The sequence below is a fragment of the Aquarana catesbeiana genome, linkage group LG07, assembly GCF_042186555.1.
Source record: "Aquarana catesbeiana isolate 2022-GZ linkage group LG07, ASM4218655v1, whole genome shotgun sequence".
Taxonomy (NCBI): Eukaryota; Metazoa; Chordata; class Amphibia; order Anura; family Ranidae; genus Aquarana; species Aquarana catesbeiana.
Window position 1 is genome coordinate 194,164,831 of NC_133330.1, and position 22,404 is coordinate 194,187,234.

The window sequence follows — 22,404 nt, forward strand, 5'->3', positions numbered from 1 at the left end:
TGAAGGGTCTATAATTTTTATGTCCAGAAAGAACACATAAAACAAATGCTATAATTTAAGTTGCAGTTCAGTGAATAAAATAACTTCTGACAAGTTCTCTGAGATAGGAGCCTGAAGTGTGTGTCAGGGAGGGTGCTATAAAATAGATTAGAATTTTTCTTTATCCAAACATGGCAAGTCGAGTTAGGCTCCATGCACACCGGGCTTAAAAAAACATCTGTTTTCTTTGGAGTAAAAAACGCTCATATAGAGCATTTTTTGTACAAAGTTTAGAAGAGTTTTTAATTTTTTTCTTCCAATAAGCTTCAATCAGAAACGTGAACCAGAAGGGTTTTTTTTCCTGCCTATAAACTTTGAACTCAAAATATGCCTCTAAACATCCTAATGTGCATGGACACATAGAACAACATTGAGCTGCTTCTACAGGCAGAACACAAAACTCCTGTATTAGCAAAGTTTTTTAAGCCAGTGTGCATAGAGTCTAAAATGCCTAAGAGCTCAATTTGGTTCTCATCTGACCACAGTGCTTTCTGCCAATCCTTTTCTGAATCATTTTGTTTATTGGCTTGACTGTACATCTGCCTTCAGTGAAAACTGCCACTGTGGGAAGAATGGAGAGCAAAATAAAAATAAGGCATGCAAAGAATAAAAAGCCTGCAATTATCTAGAAGTATCGGTGTGTAGATTGACATTACCAAACATTTTAACAGATAACTTTGTTGAAATTTTTAAGATGGGGTGACATTCCTTTAAGTCAGTGGTCTCCAAACTGCAGCCCAGGGGCCGAATGCAGCCCTTTGTTTGATTTTATCTGGCCCTTGGGACACTATTTTATTTATTGAAACCAGTGATGGAGCACTATTCCTGCCAATGAACCAACGATGGGGCATAGTTCCTCCCAATGACAACAAGAATGGTGCCAAATGACACCAATGATAGGGAACAGTTCCTCCCAATGAGACCAACGATGGGGCACAATTCCTACCAATGACACCAACAGTGGGGCAGTTACCCCCAATGACACCAATAATGGGGCTCAGTGACTCCAGTGATGGGGCACAATTATTCCCAATGACACAAACGATGGGGCAAAATTCCTCTCACTGACACCAAAGATCAGGCATTTTTTTACACCCACTGATGCTGGGTTATTTTCTACTCCCAATGGCCACAGTCCAGCTCCCCTGAAGCCTGAAGGACAGTAAGATGGCCCTTTTTTTTGCTCCAAGTTAATACTGCCAGTTCAAACAGGTGACACGCTTATGCTTAAAAAAAGCTCAATAAAAACACGCAAAAGAGCACAAAAAAAAAACAAAAAAAAAAAAAACACAAGCTTCTTCAAGCTTTTAGGCAGAGAAATAAAAGCTCAAACGCCTGTAAAAGCAGCTTTTTTTTAATTTGAGCTGCAGTGTACATGAGCCCTTGGGGCATTGCACCTTCACAGATTTCTGTGACCGAATATATCTCACATCGGTGGTAAAGGCTTTATTCTTTTTTCTATGACAAAACCAAGAATATAAGTCTTTCACTAAATGTCAGTGCATATGAAATGTGATTTCCCCTTGCTCAGCACAATAGAATTTAAAAGCATGTAAATTAGGTCTCCTGAATGTTGGAGTACAGGCTGCAAATTAAAGTGTTACTAAACCTAAACAGTAAAATCAGTCTGTATATGAAGTAAAGCATGCTGGTTATATTCAGTGTGGGACCTAAAGGGTTAATCCTCTGCATTGTGTAAAAAAATCTGTTTGATCCTGTATGCACAAATGATCCTTTTCTTCCACTGACTCCAGAACATGTCCGCTTAAGACAGAGCCCATGGAGTCAGGCTGCACATGCTCAGTTTGGCGTGTACTGCTAGAGAGGATTTTATTTATTCTTGGGAGAGTGCATGTGATCAGCACAGGGCCAATCAGCACTGTCCAGACATGTCTAGACAGGGGGTCAGGAGCCATACAGACTCATAGGACAGCTAGGTGCTGTATGAAAACTCCTACTACAAGCTTCACCAAGAACTGATAAAAATCACAAGACTGCTATATACTACCGATCAGAAAAGGTATTTAGGGAGACCAGATACAGTGAATGCAGGCTTGGAAATAAGATTACATAGCAAAATGCACAAAACAAAATGCCTTGGAAGGTAAACTGTGCATCTCTGAAAGTGTACACAGAAATGATAGATTTAGGAAACACTGATCAATAAAGTTATGAAGGTTTGTGTATTGCTTGTAGGAATTTCCTGATCCTGGCAAAGATTATGTAATGGAAATACAGGTGAAAAATAAAAAAGTAATTAAAAAGCCAGAGACTTGAAAGCACACCCCCACAAGGCCACCCACACCAGGCAATGGAAAAGCAGAGCAGAGTCCAGTTTCCATGGAAACAGGGCAGAAAAGGGAATCCTGCGAATAATTGGTGTGACGGGTAGCCAGGACGCAGAGTCACAGAATGTCCGTACTGATGATATATTGATAGTGCAAGGACAGCAATGTTTAGTATTATTTTAAAGGATTTTTTTTTTTTTAAACACAACAAACATGTTATACTTACCTGCTCTGTGCAAGGGATCCTCCTCTTCTGGGGTCCCTCAGTGGTGCTCCTGGCTCCTCCTCTTCTTGAGTGCCCCCACAGAGGGCCGCTTTCCATGGGGGCACTCGTGCAGGCACGCTCCCGAGTCCTGTTGCTGCGTCCATTGATACAGAGAGCAGGACTCGGCTCCGCCAATGGCTCCCGCTGCTATCAGCCTATCCAATGAGGACCCAAGAGATCGGGTTCAGGTAAGTAAAAGGGGGTGGGTGGGGGGTCTGGAGGATGCTGCAGCATGGAAGGTTTTTCACCTTAATGCATAGAATGCATTAAAGGTAAAAAACACTGAGACTTTAAACCCCTTTAAGATGAAAGCTAAAGATCAAAACAAACCATCAGGGTATTCAGAGATACACAGCATATCTGCCTAAGAAACGTGGGGCTCTCATATGTCAGCTCTCGTTTACTATATGCTACACATTTGTTTGATTAATCTAAACATTAAAAACAACACCACTGCTATTGTAAAGTCACCCAGGAAAGAAAAATGTGTAAAAAGAACAGAGTACACATTTACCATTCCTGCCAGCCATGCTGCCAAACTCTACTCAATCCCAAAAAATCTGCTAGGAGCACAACATATCCAGCAGTGTCAACCACCTGGGTCCCCCGGCACTCACTGGTTCCTTCTGTGGACTTTAATAAATGTAGTTGAACTACCAAGTCAGTCTAATAGACAATCTAATGGACAGAGAGTCTAATAAGGAGTATTGATCACCCCTCACCTCATCCCAAAAAGCATTACCAAAAAAATACTTAAAGGAAAAAGACTCCAGGGATTGTACGGGTGGGAGGGAAATGGGGACTGGGAGTATGTACGATAGTAGGAGGAATCAGAGTATGTAAAAAATATATACTTTATTCAAAATAGCACACAAATAGAAAGTTAAAAACAAAGAAGTATAGCATACAGTAACTGCACTATATCATAACCATGAAAGTTCTAATGGTAAAGAACACATGCATACATGATACATATGGAAAGGTTCAACATGTTTTGGAATATTGTGGGTGTTAATTCCTTCTTCAGGGATTTCCTGTGCAGTTGTAATATATAGTCTAAAAAGTGTATGAAAATAGAAACATACTAAGCCAAGGTGCATCAATGGTATCAATATACAATATCATGGACATATATGAATTAGGGACCTGGAAAAAAGGACAAAAAGAATGAATAGTTAATGAAAAAAGGAACTTACTAGTTCACACTGATTATAATTGTTATATGAATCAAAGATGAATTGTGCTCCAAATCCTGATCCCCCAAATTGTAAATAAAGGATATACTCTAAGGATAGAGCAACTCAATGCATGGGTACATATATTTGCATGTTGACATAGAAAACTGTAGATAGTTTTCTCCATGCACCTATATGGGTGGCAGCATCACATCAGGGGAGTCGTCAGGCACGCCCAGCCCATTTTTTTTTCTCTCTCATGGTACCAAGTTCTACCACGAGATTCCCCGCCCCATAGGGGCGGGATTCTCTCATTATCAGCTGGCATATATTCTCAGGGAGTGTTCATCTCCCTGTCATACACCTTGATCTCCCATCGGGAGCAGACTGGCGCGGATTTTGAACTTACAAAGTAAGTTTTTCCAAGTCCCTAATTCATATATGTCCATGATATTGTATATTGATACCATTGATGCACCTTGGCTTAGTATGTTTCTATTTTCATACACTTTTTAGACTATATATTACAACTGCCCAGGAAATCCCTGAAGAAGGAATTAACACCCACAATATTCCGAAACATGTTGGACCTTTCCATATGTATCCTGTATGCATGTGTTCTTTACCATTAGAACTTTCATGATTATGATATAGTGCAGTTACTGTATGCTATACTTCTTTGTTTTGAACTTTCTATTTGTGTGCCATTTTGAATAAAGTATATATTTTTTACATACTCGGATTCCTCCTACTATCATACATACTCCCACTCCCCATTTCCCTCCCACCCGTACAATCCCTGGAGTCTTTTTCCTTTAAATATTTTTTTGCTTCTGTGGACTTTGACGTCTCCAACGTCTTCTGTAATGATACGGAGGTCAGCAGGAGGAAAGTGAGCTGAAAAGGACCCAGGAGGTCAGCACTCTCAGAAGGGTCAGTCTCTTAGCTGACCATTCCTCATTAATCGAATGAAAACCAGTTCAACTCAAAATCTTTTAAAACGTTTTACTACTGGGTCCTGAACAGCTCTCATCAATTCCTTTTGTAGGCCTCCACGTACCTGGGCACATACTTCCTCATATGTTAGTACCACTTGGTGCACTTTCCAGCCCCATCCAGCTGAAGCAGCTTTCAGCCTCTCCAAGTTTTAGGCTCCATGCATACTAGATGCTCAAAAACCACTAAAAAGATCCTGGAAAAAAAATGTTAATAAATTTAGCATTTTTTGCCAGCGTTTTTGAGCAGTAGCTTGTTTTGTTGAGAGGTAAATGGTGGCCACTTGCTTGTAATCACTATGCATGATCACCTGTGAGTGATCAGCCTTGGGTCAGTCTGCATCTTGGGCCAATCACTCACAGGTGATCGCCACATATTGATTAAATGCGAGCGGGAGCCAGCACTCTCTCACTGCCTTCAAAAGGGCTGCCTACCGCAGCTCATTGCTGGGAACGCCTGCTGGGGTTCTTACATGTACACACTTTTAGGACAAAAACGCAGGTGTGAACGTGGCCGAAATGAACCAAATGCAGGAGGCAAGGGTCAATGTAGCTTTATAGTTTTTTGTAAAGAGCACTTATTCTTTAAGGAAGCTGACAGGAATCACCTTGGCATATACTTTCTACCTAGGTGACAGGGTCACTTTAAAATAAAGACAAAGGCAAAAGGTACATTGAAACCATCCTCCTGCATTTTGATCATTTAGGCCCCGTTCACACCTGTGTTTTTGTATTTACATCTGCTAGTACTTCAAACCCCCTCTCAGACTGACAATGCTGCTGTCCAAATCTGCCCCTGTGCACATTTATCCATTGTTGGGACACTACAGGGGGTGTGTTACTGGCCAGATCACCAGGTGAAAACAAAGGGAAAAATATCCTAAAAAAGAAAACAAATGCAGTCACCACATCTAATAACAGGTGAGCTGCACTATATGACATTTTTTGTTTTAGGATTAATACTGCTTTAAAATCCTTGCATGCATTTATACGTTTCTAGCAACATCCTAAAAAGAGAAGTACGTCATTGCTCCTGTGAATGAGGCCTAAGTCTCCACTCACATTTGGCATTTTGGGATCTCGGGCAGAATTGCTGCTCCCTTTTGGAGCTGAAAAACTTGGCGCTCCAGCAATTTTGCTGGCGGCCCACTGACATCACCAACAGGTCAAGGGCTTTGTTATTGTTAACGCTGCCATGTCTACAGCATTAAAAGTGCCATAATACTAAAGGACATTTACATTGCTGAAAGCGAAGGCAGCATACAGTTTACAATTGAGAAGGTGATGTAGCCTTTCCCAGGGGGCAGCTGTGAGGCCCTAGCTATATCACAATCGCCTCAGTAAAACAGGAATGAGTATACGATATTTTGATATTAGCGTGCAGAGATTTGGGCACCAAGGATTTATTCTGTTGGGGAGAAAGGTCCACTGAAGCAAAACAAACCCCCCCCATATTTACTTTTTGGGGTAAAGCAGCTATAAAACCTAAAAGGTGGGTGAGGGCCTCACCAGCTTGTTGGCACAGAGAAAGTAAAATTACAAATGATATAGAAATTTGTTTCCAGTTCACCGTCTATTGAATAGCTCTACAGTACAAGCTTAAATTTGAGAGATAAAATGGACTACAGTGAGAGCAAACGTTATGTCTTTGCCTGCCTCCCTTAATTACACTGCAGTTTGTGTTGGTATGCAAGACAGAAAGAAAAGAGCCCATTTATCTTGTAGCTTCACCCGTCACACGGCCTGCCCTCACTGTGCCAGCAGGCGGCTGAATTCAGAGGATTCCCACTAAATGGTTACAACGAGCCGTGCCAGCTCTTACTCACTGCATTCAAAGCTGTCTTTGTAACTGCGGCCCAGCTCATATTTTCCAGCCTCACTCGAAACTGACTTCTCGGCAGAATTAAAGGGCAAACCCCTTTATTTACATGAACTCCTTTTCTTCAAACGACTGTACAGTGAACTGCTTCTTCTGCGGTCACACTGGCAAACTAGCCTAAATAGCGAAAAAATATTGATGCTCAAAGAAGCTCCTCCTTTCACTCATTAAATATAAGCATTTCAAGTTTTAGTCCTGTTGTGTGGTCGTTGGCAGAGCCAAGGTTTTTTTTGTTTTTTGTACAAATGCAGACTTTAAACAGGCAACAGATATTTATTTATTATAGGTACTTATATAGCGCTGTCAATTTACGTAGAGCTTTACATATATCACGTACATACACATCAGTCCCTGCCCTCAAGGAGCTTACAGTCTTCTAAAGTATATACTGCTTTGCTATAAATATTTAAGGGCCATGTCCACCTATTGGACCATGATGTATGAATACATAAGCTACAAATTCCACTGTGGCAGAGACTTGTAGCACTCAATTGAGCTCTCTAACTGAACCTTGACATGGACAAAGAGGAGGAGTCTAAGAGTCTTCAGGAGCCTGGCATTGCACACAATAATTCGCGGATTATGGTTGCAATGCTTTTCAGGCTCGTTTTTGCTATAAAATATATGTGCATGTATTATTTTGGTATAAAAGGTGGACTAAGCCTTTAAAGTATATGTGAAACCCCACCTTGTAAAACAACCCCTTCAGTCTAAAATAGAAAGTCAAAATATATATGCGTGTGTTCACACAGTAGATTTATTTATTCTCTTTCTTTTGTATAAGTCAGGGTGCCAAGCTCAATTTCTTGGAGGGCGGCATCAGCATTATGGTTGCCCTCAAAGGGCCAGTAGTATCTGTAAGACTAGATGTTCAAAGCACCTCACCTCCCAAGAGCCCTTTCACAAAACTGCCGAGGCCGCGTTGGCGTTAAAGTGTCGCTAGTTTTAGCAGCGCTTTAACATAATTTTAGTAGCCGAGGAAAGGGTTACTGGCGCCCGTGTAGCTCTGCTGCCGAAGCGTTTTGGCAGCGGTGCCCATTCATTTCAATGGGCAGAAGCGCTGTATACACCGCTCCACCACTGCACCAAAGATGCTGCTTGCGGGACTTTTTCTTTATGTCCCACCAGTGCAGCGCCCCAGTGTGAAAGCACTCAAGCTTTTACATTGGGACTGCAGATAAGGCATTTTTCAGGTGCTATTTTTAGCGCTAAAGCATCTGCAAAACGCCTCCAATGTGAAAGGGGTATTACATCGGATGTCAAAAGCCCCCACCTATCAGACGTCAAGAGTCTCCCACCCTCCCTTACCTTGCGCTGCTGTTGAGAAGAAGTTGGGGGTGGACTGGGAATAAAAAAAAAAATGCAAGGTCTGGAAGAGGACCAGAGGAGGACTGGCGTCAGCTTCTGGAGTCTGCTGAATGCTGAGACCAGGGGAGGCAGAAATGAGGGAGTGCTGCGGCTGTACAAGAGGCGCAGGATCTGGCGGAGGAGTTCTGTTGTCCTGTCTGCTGCAGACTGCTGAGACAAGGTTGGGGGTGCAATGGCCACACAAAATGGCCTGGTTTGCCGGTTTCAGCCCATGGGCCTTGTGTTTGACACATGTGGTATAAGTGATCATATGACCTCTGTTCTCAGCTGCATAAGGGGCTTAGAGAGGTGGGGGTGGAGATTGCAGGCGGGTGTGTTAGCAGGGAAAGAGCAATACACTAATCTGCCAATAAAGAGCTGTGCAAAGGAGGCATGTCAGCACAAGTCAGATTATTGGAGGACAGACAGGCTGTGCTCCCAGCACAGGCAGAAAACTGACCATGCAGAGATGGATGTGCTCTCATGCCGAGAGACTGGCTGGATCATCAGGTATTTCACACAAAGGAAGAAATAAAAAGTATCGTGTTCTCTTTTTGTACATGATACAAAAGACACATATCAGGATTATGAACTGTTGGGGCTAACATACACTAAAATATAAATATATATACACACACACACTTACTGAGGAACCCATTCCATCTGTAAAAAGCCATAAAATATCTACTTCACTATATATATTAGGGAGCAGGAATATTTGCTTTGCCAATTATTGTATACAGACACCTTGCAGTGATCTAGTAACATGTCACCACTTATCTTCAAGTGCTTTTCAAGGTGTTTACTATTCAGCTTTTCCTTCATACACAGGAACAGTGTTTTCAGTGGACAGCCTGCTGTGATGTGATGGGGAGTCATGGATACATGCTGGTTGTTGTGTGTGCTGCAGTTGGTGGCAGAGACAAGCTGTGCTAACACTAGGATGATGAGTCCAGATGGCTCAAATGCTGTCACTGAGAAGGCCATAACTCTGCAACTCCAGGGTTACCATGGTAACAGGGATAACAGGGGCAATACATTACATCTCTAATCTGTGTAGTATCAGTAGGACTGTGAAGAGCCAGCAGATTGCAGCAATTTGTTGTGGGATTATTGTGAAGACAGCAGTGCAAAAAAAAAAAAAAGCAGCAAACACAAAGAATGTTATAAGGAACAGTCTACAAGGAAACACAGGCAAAAAATAAACAAATGAAAATAGTGAAACAAATGGCTCACAATAAAAAAAAAAATAAAAAGTGAAAAAAAAACCAAAAAAAAAAAACAAACAAACAACACACCATTTTAATCTCTTGTTTCTGAAAGATTTAAAGTAGGAATAAACGTCATTGGTAGTGAGCTGCTGCAAGTATACTGATTAGGGCACACAACTACCTTCTTCTGTGTAGTCCTCCAGTAATGGCAGGTCCAGGAACCTGCCACCATTGCAGCTGCCAATTAATCTGGGTCCACGGCAGACCTCTTTGACCAATGATACAAAATATTTTGCAGCACACACATACAAGAATGACATTTTCTGCAGGGCTAGTTAAAAACACCTGAACATATTAAATTAAATATTAAAAACACCTGAACATATTAAATTAAATATTAAAAACACCTGAACATACGTAAATGCATCAGGAGCGTTATATTCTACATTGTATTCTATATGCACTGGTGGCCACTAAATAAATAGTGCATAGGATGTATCCCCTTCAGTTCTCCCACATAGAGGAGTTCAGCTCCCATGGTTGAGACAGAGGATCTTCCATTCTATTACTAGTGTAGGACCCACTAATTCGGGGTACTTTGTCGCAGTAAGTGGGCTTAGCACTATATGACCATATAGTGTGACCAAACCCCCGTATTTTTTGAATATGTTCAGGTGTTTTTAACTAGCCCTGCAGGAAATGTCATTCTTGTATGTGTGCGCTGTAAAATATTTTGTACTGTTTGTAGGTCTTATAGCAGCACCATCTTGAATTTAAACGCATTGTATGGTGTGCCCCCCAAATATGTTCTTGTATATTGTAATAGGCCCTGACCAGGTCTTTTGGGCTGGAGCACCTCTCCCCCTCATTACCTCTTATTTAGAGGCCACCAGTGCATAGGATGTATCCCCTTCAGTTCTCCGACACAGAGGAGTTCAGCTCCCATGGTTGAGACAAAAAGGATCTTCCATTCTATTACTAGAGTAGGACCCACTAATTCGGGGTATTTTGTCGCAGTAAGTGGGCTTAGCACTATATGACCATACAGTGTGACCAAACCCCCGTATTTTTTGAATATGTTCAGGTGTTCAGGTGTTTTTAACTAACCCTGCAGGAAATGTCATTCTTGTATGTGTGCGCTGTAAAATATTTTGTACTGTTTGTAGGTCTTATAGCAGCACCATCTGGAATTTAAATGAATTGTATGGTGTGCCCCCCAAATATGTTCTTGCTCTTTGACCAATGAGCTGCCACTGACAAAGCACCACCTGTACATGCGCAAAGAAGTTCTATCCTCCCAGGCACCTGGGCCACTTCCCGCAGAGCCATGAAGGTACACTTCATGAACCTTACAGCATACACAGAAAATAAATCCCTAACTCCAAGCCATTTTTTATTTTTACAGTTTACTTCCGCTTAAAGTACTTGCTGGCAGCTGCCTCATTAGGCTACTTAGGAGATTTGAAATAGTTCCATCATTCTACTAGCGAATAATCCCAAAAAGAAAAATGAATTAGATTGCATTTTAATGGTTCTCGGATAGAGTGACTGCAGAAGGCATCTTTCACAAAAGGGGGGGAAGGGCAGAAAAAAAAAAACTCCAAAAAAAAACAAAAACAACAAAAACACAACAATAGAAACACATGTGGATGAGCTGTCCTTAGAGCAGCTGCGGGGAAGTTTTGTAGATGGGTGGGCAGAGCCTGATGGGAATTTGCAGACGTTAGTTCCCCATCAGCTATCATTGTGATTGACAGCAAGCTGTGGGTGGGTTCTTAGCAAACATACAGCCTGTTATAGATACGGAATCCGCCCACATCCAGCTGTCAATCACAAGGAGAGAACAGACCTGATGGGGAAGTAGGGTCTCAGCTTCTGCATCAAGCTCCACTCACTGTTAGCATCACTGGTTATCAAGAGTCTGCCAACCCATGGATAGATATTGGAAGACACTAAGTTCAGGAATGTCCAGAGGCAAAAGTTGACCTCAACATATTAAAGCCAAAAAAAGAACACTGTTGGTAGGTGTACATGGAAGGAGTCTTTTCAGACAGGGGAAAAGCTTGAAAATAAGGTGTTGACTGAAGACTGGATATCACAGCAATCAGAGGTAAAACGACATAAACTTGTAGAGTAAATACTCTTACCAGATCATGTGGGACATATCTGCCATACGGCAGTACATCTATCCGAGCTTGTGGGAATGATCTCCCAAGTATTCTCCCTGGAGATTCTCCCTATGGTCACGATCTCCAATGGGTGAAGTTAGCCTGAGTCACGGTCACCGATAGCCAGGACAGTCGCCAGTGGGGGTTAACAGCTCGCTCACACACTCTCCCATTCTCGGCAGGTTCAAGGGGTCAGGAACGCCCCATCATGGAAGTATTCATGGAGGAAAGCGAAAAAAAAGGGGCTCCACATGGCGTAGGTCAAAAATTTATTAGATAAAAACCTTACAAATAAAAGTGATCACTGAATAAATTTTATCTAATAAATCCCTTTGAAATTTTTGACCTACGCCATGTGGAGCCCCTTTTTTTCCTCTTTCCTCCATGAATACTTCCATGATGGGTCATTCCTGACCCCTTGAACCTGCTGAGAACGGGAGAGTGTGTGAGCGAGCTGTTAACCCCCACTGGCGACTATCCTGGCTATCGGTGACCATGACTCAGGCTAACTTCACCCATTGGAGATCGTGACCATAGGGAGAATCTCCGGGGAGAATACTTGGGAGATCATTCCCACAAGCTCGGATAGATGTACTGCCGTATGGCAGATATGTCCCACATGATCTGGTAAGAGTATTTACTCTACAAGTTTATGTCGTTTTACCTCTGATTGCTGTGATATCCAGTCTTCAGTCAACACCTTATTTTCAAGCTTTTCCCCTGTCTGAAAAGACTCCTTCCATGTACACCTACCAACAGTGTTCTTTTTTTGGCTTTAATACGTTGAGGTCAACTTTTGCCTCTGGACATTCCTGAACTTAGTGTATTCACTTTGGACATTTGTGGTATACCTCACAGGCGTATATTGTGTTGAGCAATCTTACTTTAGTCACTTTCATCATTGTTTTATTTTTCACTTTTTTTGGTTAGCGCTGCACGTTTATTTTTATATATTCTATATAACTTGGTTTGTTTGTGTGCTAGCTGCTACATATTACAGTGTTCACATAGTTTCATTTTGGTCAGCGCAGCTTCTCATTTATATCACTAGATATTGGAAGGCCTTTGTGGAATTCGGGATTGTGGCACTTGTTATGCACAGGCAGTCTATTAAGACGTGCCTGTTATTTTGGGCTGCACATTTTTAAAATATAGGTTGGTGACTATATGTAATGTTTAAGGGTTGATTTCGATTCTACTTTGCTCTTTCGACAGGTTGATAATTAGGGTTTGATTGCGATTGAGGTTCCCTAGTGATCTGGCTAAACCCACCCCTTCATTTCAACTCATGTGCTCCTAGCAGTGTGTATTTATGCATGGTAATACGGCAATTAGGAGGTTTAAATCAGGTGTGAGTGGGAGACACACCATGCCCGGTGATCTTTGACTTCTCCCATGTTGTTCAGGTAGATTTCCACCTCTTCAAAGGTTGCCTACCCCTGTTTTAGAGTGTCTACCCCACACAGCGGTGGGACCCACACATCCCTCCTGATTGTATACCACTGGGCCATGTTTATGTATGTTGCTGCTGGCCAGTGGCGGCTGGCGCACAAACAAACTGAACAATAATGGAAACCCCCCCCCCCCCAAAAAAAAACAAAAATAAAAAAACCTTTAAATTGCAGCCACTTGTGACCATCATATGCAGCCAATGGTGCCCATCATATGCAGCCCCATCAGTGCCCATCAATGAGGCCCCATCAGTGCATCCAATCAGTGCCCACCAGTGCAGCCTCATGGGAAGGGAGAGGAAGAGGAGCGCCGCCAGATCACACAGAGATCGGATCCCGCTGTCAATGTCCTTCCTCCTGGACAAGCTCCTATGATAGACATCACACTACTTCAATTGTCCAGTATTGGACCAGTGTGCAGTCTATCATAAGAGCTGGTCCAGGAGGCGGGACTTTGTTTGACAGCAGAGATTTGTGTGATCAGGCGGCGCTCCTCTTCCACTCCTCTCTCTTCCCCATAGTTTCCTGGCCGATCACAGCACCGGCTTCCATTTAACCCCACCTGCCGGCGGCACAGGTCTCCCCCTCCGATATGCTGCTCACTCAACCAATTTCCACTCCCCAAATGCAAGCAGGCAAGTGGAAATTTTGAGGGCTGCTGTTATGATGCACACTATAGTATTTTTCATACATGTATTCATTTGTGAATTTGAAGACAACTGCTCTGCATCCAAGACCTGAAGAAGCGTTCTACCCGTGAAACGCGTTGACCCTTGTGGATGCATGTGATTGTAAGTCCTTTGCTGTAACATACTTTACAATTATTTTTTAGAAGTATGCGTAATCACAGTGGTCAATTTTAACATTGTTTGTAAAATAATATAATTCCGCGATTGGTAGTTGTGATTGGGGCGGGTGATATAAGCCTTGAATGACGCCGTGTAGCCACGCCCTCTGTCGAAGTCAGGATATGACGAAACGCGTCAGGGTGTGGCTTACACGACGCCGGAAGTGAGGTATGCGTTCCACCTCGGCCTGATCCACAACCAGGAAGTGAACTGTTTCCCTGGATATCGAACCGGCCGGCTTCCAGAACGGTGACACGCTACCCATTTACGTTTTTGCTTGTTTAACTGCTTTTATTGTGTACGTATTTAGAATGAGGGGTTTTTTATGAAGATTGTGGGGTACAATTTAATAAACAGAATTACGCTATGTGCACACAATTTTCTCTTTTTGGCATTCATCTGTTTGGAGTTGTGACCTCCCTCCTGAACCCCAGGAGTGGTACTGAGAGAGTGGTGCTGAGAAGATCCTTTGCTTTTGTTCTTGGATGCTTTTAAAATTAACAGATCTGGTGAGTTCGATCCCCTAGGGGGAGAGTGTCAACACAGGGTGAAATTCTGCTGACCGGTGGAAGGCGCACACTGAGTTACGACTGCATTGTCACTGATGGACTTTTTTCTGAGCACGTCACAGACTCTCTACCTCTCTGTTTGAATACTTTTGTGCGTAGTTGGCCGCATGATTTATATTTATCTTTGCTCAACATTTAGCGCTGTTTATAGTATACGTCTACCTGTTTGGTTTATATATACTATTATTATTAATATTTGTTTTCAATCTTATGATTTTTTAAAACGGCTGCTGTTTTTTAAATCACTCTGTATAGATACTGAGTGTTATTATCTCCCCCAGTCTTTAGTTGTGCTCTCTCTTGACATCAATTAATTTATTTGGCGCTGAGTGGTGTGCTGCAGGCCCGAGCAGACCTTACCTTGATATTTGTAAAATAATATGTTGGATTCTTTTATCATAAAACAGTATTACACAAGTTTATGTTTTTTTCCTGACAGCACATTTAAAGTCCTATCTTTCTTCAATGTTTTGCAGCATTTTGGATGGAGCTCCCTTGTTACATGTTTCCACTCAATATAGTTTGGTAACATTAGTGACACAGCACTGTGCAGTGACATCCAGTGCGGTGTGCTATAATGCAGACATGCAGGGGCTAATTACACTGCGCTGTCCTTTCCTAGCCACTTGACACCAAATCATGTACCTAGGACGTCATTTGACTTCAAGTGGTTGTACGGGGATAGTGTCTACAGCTGCAGGCATTACCCCAGTTGCATCTTTTAGAGCTGACAGTCGGCTCTTTGTAATAGCAATTGAAGCGGCTAACTAGCAATTACAATCAGCAGGGGGGGGAGTCCCACCCCCCCCCCTCCCGCGGCTTGCTCAGGCTCTCCTGTCCCACTGCTCTGTGCAAAACCACTGCACAGAGCAGGCAAGTATGACAGGCTTATTCAAAAAATATGGGTTTACAATTACTTTAATGGGTGCATACATGTACTTTAAGCAGTTAAAACAAGGCCAGAAAATATCTAGGTCTTAGCTCACAGGAGATAAGATCTATATCATTATTTACTTAAAAAAAATTAGTTCCTGTTAACGTAAATGCATCAGGAGCGTTAGATTCTACATTGTATTCTACACTGTAGTAAGAGCAAGACACCAAGGTGAAGAACATAAAATTAGCTAGAGAGATTTCACAGCACAAGTCTTTAAGATACCCAAAGCTAGTATCGAACTAGTCATGAAGAATCTTTTGATGACCATACGATCTCAAATGAAAAGGACTAAACACATCAGTGATAGTAAGCAGGTGCCGCAGTTGTGTTTACATAACTCACACCAGCAAGTTGAAGAACCAAAGAGATCATAGAACATTACCTGGCAGCTCCATATTTGTACAGGTATCATTAACAGTCAGCCTCCACCTAGACTGAGATGCTGGCTTAGAGGGGACAGCCATGTCTGACACAAATCAACCCCTTGCTACAGCCTTTTGCTGGTGACTTGCTACAAAGTAACAATGTTGCTGTGTGATCAGCAGGACAGGAGGCTGATGTCCCAGCCTAGACAAAGTCACTTGACTGGAGTTCAAAAGACAATTTTTACTGATAAAAAAAAAAAAAAAAAAAGGGTATGGCTTTTTGTTTTTCGATGTAAAATATTACATCAGTTATTATTGAGAGGTCAACTTTAACCACTTCCCGCCCGGCCTATAGCGGATTGACGTCTAGGAAGTGGTTCCGTTATCCTGACTGGGCGTCATATGACGTCCAGCAGGAAAACATGCCACCACGCGCCCGCACATCGCGGCGAACAGTGGAGCAGTGTGTCAGCCTGACACACCGCAACACAGATCATGGTAAAGAGCCTCCGGCGGAGGCTCTTTACCACGTGATCAGCCGTGTCCAATCACGGCTGATCACGATGTCAATAGGAAGAGCCGTTGATCGGCTTTTCCTCACTCGCGTCTGACGCGAGTAGAGGAGAGCTGATCGGCGGCTCTCCTGACGGGGGGGTCTGCGCTGATTGTTTATCAGCGCAGCCCCCCCTCAGATCACCACACTGGACCACCAGGGATCGCCACTAGGACCACCAGGGAAGGGGCAAAATGTGGATGGCCAAGTATGTACCCCATGGCCATCCACATGTGCCCAATCTGTGCCAATCAGTGCCCACAAATGGGCACTGATTGGCACCATTATGTTTCAGTTATGCCCAGCAATGCCACCAATAAGTTTTATCAGTGCCACCAATCAGTGTCATCAGTGCCACCTGTCATTGCCCATCGGTGCCCCCTATCAGTGCCCCCTATCAGTGCCACCCATAAGTACCCATTAGTGCCGCCCATATGTACCAATCAATGTTACCTACGAGTGCCCATCGGTGCCACCTATGAGTGCCCATCGGTGAAGCGTGCCAGATATCAGTGCCCAGTGCCACCTATCAGTGCCGCCGTATCAGTGCCCGTCAGTGCCGCCGTATCAGTGCCCGTCAGTGCAGCCGTATCAGTGCCCGTCATTGAAGAGAACTTACCTATTTACAAAAAATTTTAACAGAAACAAAGAAAAACTTGTTTTTTTTTCAAAATTTTCGGTCTTTTTTTATTTGTTGCGCAAAAAAATAAACTCAGATGTGATAAAATACCACCAAAAGAAAGCTCTATTTATGGGAACAAAATGATAAAAAAAATTGTTTGGGTACAGTGTAGCATGACCGCGCAATTGTCATTCAAATTGCGACAGCACTGAAAGCTGAAAATTGGCCTGGGCGGGAAGGTGTCTAAGTGCCTGGTATTGAAGTGGTTAAAAATGGCAAACCCCACATCATAACACTTGGTACTAGTTTTCTTCACCTGAATGGAAAGACAGCAGCCCCAGTTAAGCAAATATATAAAAAGCTTCACACTTCTCCATAAACTAAACTTTCTAAAGCTGCTGTAAAAATATATACACAAGACATTAGCAAGATTAATGCACATCTCCAATACAGTGCTACTGTATAAACTAGAACTTGCAAAACATGTGAAAGAAAACCATCAAAATGCAAGTCTTTAGCATAAATCGCACTCACTTCATGGTGTAAATATGATATATGCAAATCAAACTTCATTTTATGCAAAATAAGATTCACATTTTTATTATGTTTGCTTACACCAAGAAATAGGATTTACACTTTCATTTTGATGATTTAGGTCTGCACTTTATAATCAATTTATTCAAAGTATAAGTAAAATTCAAATTTTTTTTTTTTTTTTTTTCTTTTTTTTTTTAACTTTTGGATAGAGTGATGAGGGATTAGAACACTTGGCAGTTTGTATTGCTGTCTATGCCCCTGCTAAGGAGATTCACCCTCTCCGTGTGTCCTGTTTATATTGTCATTAAAAGTGAAACGCGGGCACGTGGACTTGCGAACACGCCTGAGCTCATCCTTATTAGTGTGCCAGCTGTGACTTGTGATTTTTTTTGTGCTGCAATCGAAAGTGCTTTATCCAACATGCTGAATTTTGTTTGGAAAAACAAAACTAAATGATGGCACAACCAAATGGGCCATTTTCATTTTTCAATCAACAGAACGTTCGATTTTCAACTTGTCTATGACCAGCCTTAGCTAAAAGGGCATGGTGCATTGTTCACTAAGTTTTCTCTTTATCTACTAAAAGGCAAAAACAACAAAGATGAACTTCTTCTACAAGAAGAGAATAATAAAAGTTGCACGAAGTAGTCACTGAGCACTAGGCAATGAGAAGCCCCTAGAACATGTTAGTGACTGATAATTTAGACACTGCAGCGCTGTGGTCATCTCCTTTTGATAAACTGGCGTCTGAACCAAATAATCTAACAGAAAAATACAAAGTCTTTGTACTGCAGCTTGTCTGGGAATACTTGGCATTCTGTGTGCCAAGAAATATGAAAGCCGCAGGTGCAAACTATCTTAATATCTGTGCTGAAAGAATAGAAATTTATTACCAAAATAACAGCTTAGAATTATACATTTTGTTTTACTACTTAAGAGACAAAAATGTCAGTACAACTGGAGAAATATGATTTTATATAATGCTCTTGAAATGATTGTGCATCTCTTTTATGGTTAGATGTTACACATCCCAAACAAGACAACCCTTGCAAAAGAGCAATTAAACAGATGATTTTTGTTACTGAAACAATGACAGTGACTGTCAACTCAAAATAATTATCTGACTTACTAACTAGGTATTGTTACTGCATCATAACAGCTGAACTCAGTCCAGCATCCAATGTAGTCACTGCCTTCCTGCTGACAAACTGTCCATTATGTAGCCAGTCCATCAGCACTAGAGGACACGCTGTGCATTCATCTGTCACCCAACTGAGCGTTTATGGCCACACATCGCTCTGTGCTGACTAATGAATTGCAGCACTAAATAGTACACCTATGAGGTGCCTTTCTGCCTGTCCTCAGACATGGATCTTCACTCATTAAGTGTCTAATTATTAGAGCTACATTGTTCCCAAGGGCCCACTTCATCTTGTTACTTATTAATATTTAATAAATAAACTTTCCCTATGCAGCTATAAATAACCTTCCTATTCTTTAGCCTACATTCACATCGGCCTTTTTTGCATGTGATTTGGCATGTCAAACCGCCGCCTATTGCCGGCAACTGTGCTGTCCGAATCGATGCGACGCCGACTCGCCAAAGGGCTTTATATTAGCTAAAAAAAAAAAAAAAAAAAAAAAAAGAAAAAAAAAAATGCCTGAAGCTGCAAAAAGGCTTGTAATACACTTCTAAAATGCTTTAAAAAACTGCAAAAAACCATAGAAAAAAAAAATGCCAGTAAAATCGAAACAGGTGTGAACGTAGCCTCAGCCTTTACAACCACTTTAAGTGGGCCTGAAAATGGAAGAACAAATCAGACAACCTGGAAAATCCAAGCTGAATGCCATTGTTACCTCTGTGATAAATCTTCACCAGAAAAGTCCACAGTGCACCTCTCCTACCTCCATCTATAGCCTATACATAAACAGTCTCATATTGCACCCGTTTGTCTCTATGGATCCAGTGGTTGGCATAGTTTGTCTCAGGATAACAGGATTGTGCCGGTATAAGGATCCATACACACCATCCACTTCACTGTAACGCAGCTACTGCTGTGTGCTGTGTGGTCCAGCAGGATCACTACACTGTTCATTTTTTAACAAACTTTATTAAAATGCCACACAGACGTTATATAAAATTTAACTGGCTGCTGTGTAGTGTGGCATGCAGTACTTTCTTTCAGTGCACACTGCCCACACGCCATTGCAACGCAGTGGTGTGAACCAGAAACACAGGAGACAAGGTATTTTGCCTGGTCATGTGGTAGGACTGCACTGGAATAGCCACCCCACACAGTCCCATCTCTTCTGGTGTGAATCGATCCTAAACATAATATATGTTTACCTAACCAAAAACATTCCTATTGGCCGACCAAAATAAAGTTAGCAAGTATCTATGAATCTTACCATCTGAATAGGCTTCTTTCTCAGGTCTCTCTCAGTAACAAGCTTTTCACGATCAGTAACATAGAGCCCACGCTGTGCCAAGGCTTGGATGACTGCATCATGGCCCAGAAGAGGCTTGGCGGTGTCACTCTTAAGAATAAGGCTACCAGCTCGGCAGTACAAGTCAGCAGAAAGCAGAAGGTTCACTACTGGAGGCTTCATATGTTCCTGGTCATACTGATCTGTGTAGAAAGGTTCCTGGAGTTCTTTTGGGACATTTTCTGCAAAACAGCAAAAAAAGTAAATCAGAGATTTATTTTTAATAAAAAAATAAATAAATAAATTAAAGTTAAAAGTGGTTGTAAACATCAGAAGCACATCCTACTATAGTGTCCATTAATCTGAATCCAAAGTACAGAGTCTGGTTCCTCTCTGATCTCGTCTCTGTCTACTATCTGCATGACTCATTCCTAATAGAATAAGGGGGCACCTCACAGTGGCTGGTGTGAATTACCCCTCAATATAACAACTCTACCTACTGTAAAATGCATATTATGTTATAAAGGGCAGCAGGGGCAACTATCACAGGGTCCAAAAGTGTGTTTTTTTTTTTTTATGCAACATAAGAGTGCATAATCGTTTAACACATGACAAAGAATTACCAGGGCACTACAGGTTATCTAAAAAGCAGCCGATTGCCTTTGTCCTATTTTATCTACAACTTTGGACTGCGCTGCCCTGCTGGCTAGATGGAAGACTACAATATGAATATTTGATGTTTTACAGATCTGAAAATAAAGAGGTCTTGAAAATTATCTTTATATTATTAATCATAATAAAGGCAACAAATACAGAAAAAAAAAAAAACATTACAGAAACTATAGATGGAGTTCAACTTTAATTATGCCTTTGTCTAAAAGGTTTCAAAAACACTAATTTGTAATAAAAAAGGAATTCAGCTGACGTGAAATATGTAGAATCATACATCCCAACCAACTAAATACAAGCCACAGTGCCCCTCACGTGTTATCTGGAATAGAAAAGAACATCTGTATGTGCATGTGGAAGATAAACAGTGAATGCACAGAGCATGTACAGTATATTCTGAGTCCTATTACCCTACACGCCATGCAGTAAATGTTTACGGACATAAAGTGAACATTTCCCTTTAGAGGTAAATTAATTATAGAAAATTAATAAATAAATGCTTGCAGGCTTTTTAAGGATGATTTCTGGAAATCCGGATAACTTTTCTAACAGAAGTAAGTCTGATTTGCAGACATTGGTACCCGCTTTAAATATTCCCAGTAATTACACATATCTGTCAGAGAAGATTAAGATAAAGCCGTGAAGCCTTACACAGCTCCTGGTTGCACAGTAGTCCGACTTTTTCAGAGGAAAAGAACCTCAGTAGATATTTCCGCTCTTCAGTTTAAATTTCTGAACTGCTGTCGGCAGTGAAACCAATCCAGTGAGGACATGCCAATGCAGGCCTTTTGAACCTGTGGGTCAAGGCCTAAATGTGAGTCGCCAAACTTTCTGACAAATTAAAGTGGTGTAACAGAGGTATTTTGTGCAAGTCCTATTTTCTACTATTTATGGTTTAATAGCAAGTACACCTAGGCAACATGAGTGTATGAAAGCGCATAAACATGGGTTACTTAAAATAGTAATTATGACGTTTGCCAGTTCCACTGAATTGCTCCCTACTCCCAGACAAATTTCTTTAAATGCCAAATACTTACCTTTTTCAACGAAGTCTAGTTGGCCATCTGGCGATACCACATAAGCTTCTTCCGCTTCCTTGGTAGCAGTGAGCCTTCCTCCTGTACGGGGGCCATGATCACGTGACGACACGCAAGCACTGCTCAACCCTGTTATACTTTGAGCCCAGCCTGCATGATGACATATGGCCGGGGGTGTGTCAATGACAAATGGGAAAATGGGCAAAATGACAAGACAATCATTCTGCCTAAAGAAGATCAGAGGCGCTAGACTCAGGAGGAAGCATGGAGCAGCACTGGAGCATGGAGAGGGTACAAAAAAAATAAAAACAAATCCAGTTACTGCATTTCTGACATATCAGACTGTAGTCATAACCAGGGTTATAACCATTTCACTGTATAATCCCGAATACCAAAGACATTTTACTATTTTGGATAATGATGGTGGGTGCTGGCGTTTGGAGATTGTGAAACTGCATGAGGAGAGGTTATCTGAGCACCCAACCACGATGGCCTGGATATATGAAGGTGTGATTTATCCAGATACTGATGTACTCAGCAAAATGTGTTAAACAGTTGTACACTAGTAATCTGAGGTCACCCAGGTCCCACAAGCATCTGGTAGTAGACATTAGGGGTGCGCATCTTCACTGGTCTCATGATTCGATTTGATTACTATTATCTGGTCAACGATTCGATTCCACAATGTATCACGATTACCGACGAGCTCCCACTTCCGCTTGGGCCGCCTAGGCGGCCCTTCCACCCTGCAATCTTCTGGGAGCCATCACCATTCCCAAAAGATTGCCCTGCTATGCAGGACAGCGCAGTGAGACATGCGCACCCGGCTGTGAAGCTGTTACAGCCGGATGCCCACAGTAGTATTGCCAGCGCCGTGGACAGACGGGGGAGAGAATGGAGGGTTTGAGTGGCCACGTCGCTGGATTGTGGGACAGGCGAGTGTCTTTTTATTAAAAGTCAGAAGATGCACTTTTTTTGTAGCTGCTGACTTTTAATAAACAAAAAATTGACTGGAACTCCGC

General features: G+C 42.0%; 1 protein-coding gene across 4 annotated transcripts in view; it reads right to left on the reverse strand.

The window, feature by feature from the left end:
- The window catches only part of CAMSAP2 (calmodulin regulated spectrin associated protein family member 2), a 165,949-nt gene that overhangs the window by 108,651 nt on the left and 34,894 nt on the right, over positions 1 to 22,404 (reverse strand). For all 4 annotated transcript variants that reach the window (XM_073592945.1, XM_073592943.1, XM_073592944.1 and 1 more), the window contains exon 2: positions 19,659 to 19,918. In XM_073592945.1, coding sequence (XP_073449046.1) covers positions 19,659 to 19,918 — 260 coding nt within the window. The remainder of the gene's footprint in view (positions 1 to 19,658; positions 19,919 to 22,404) is intronic.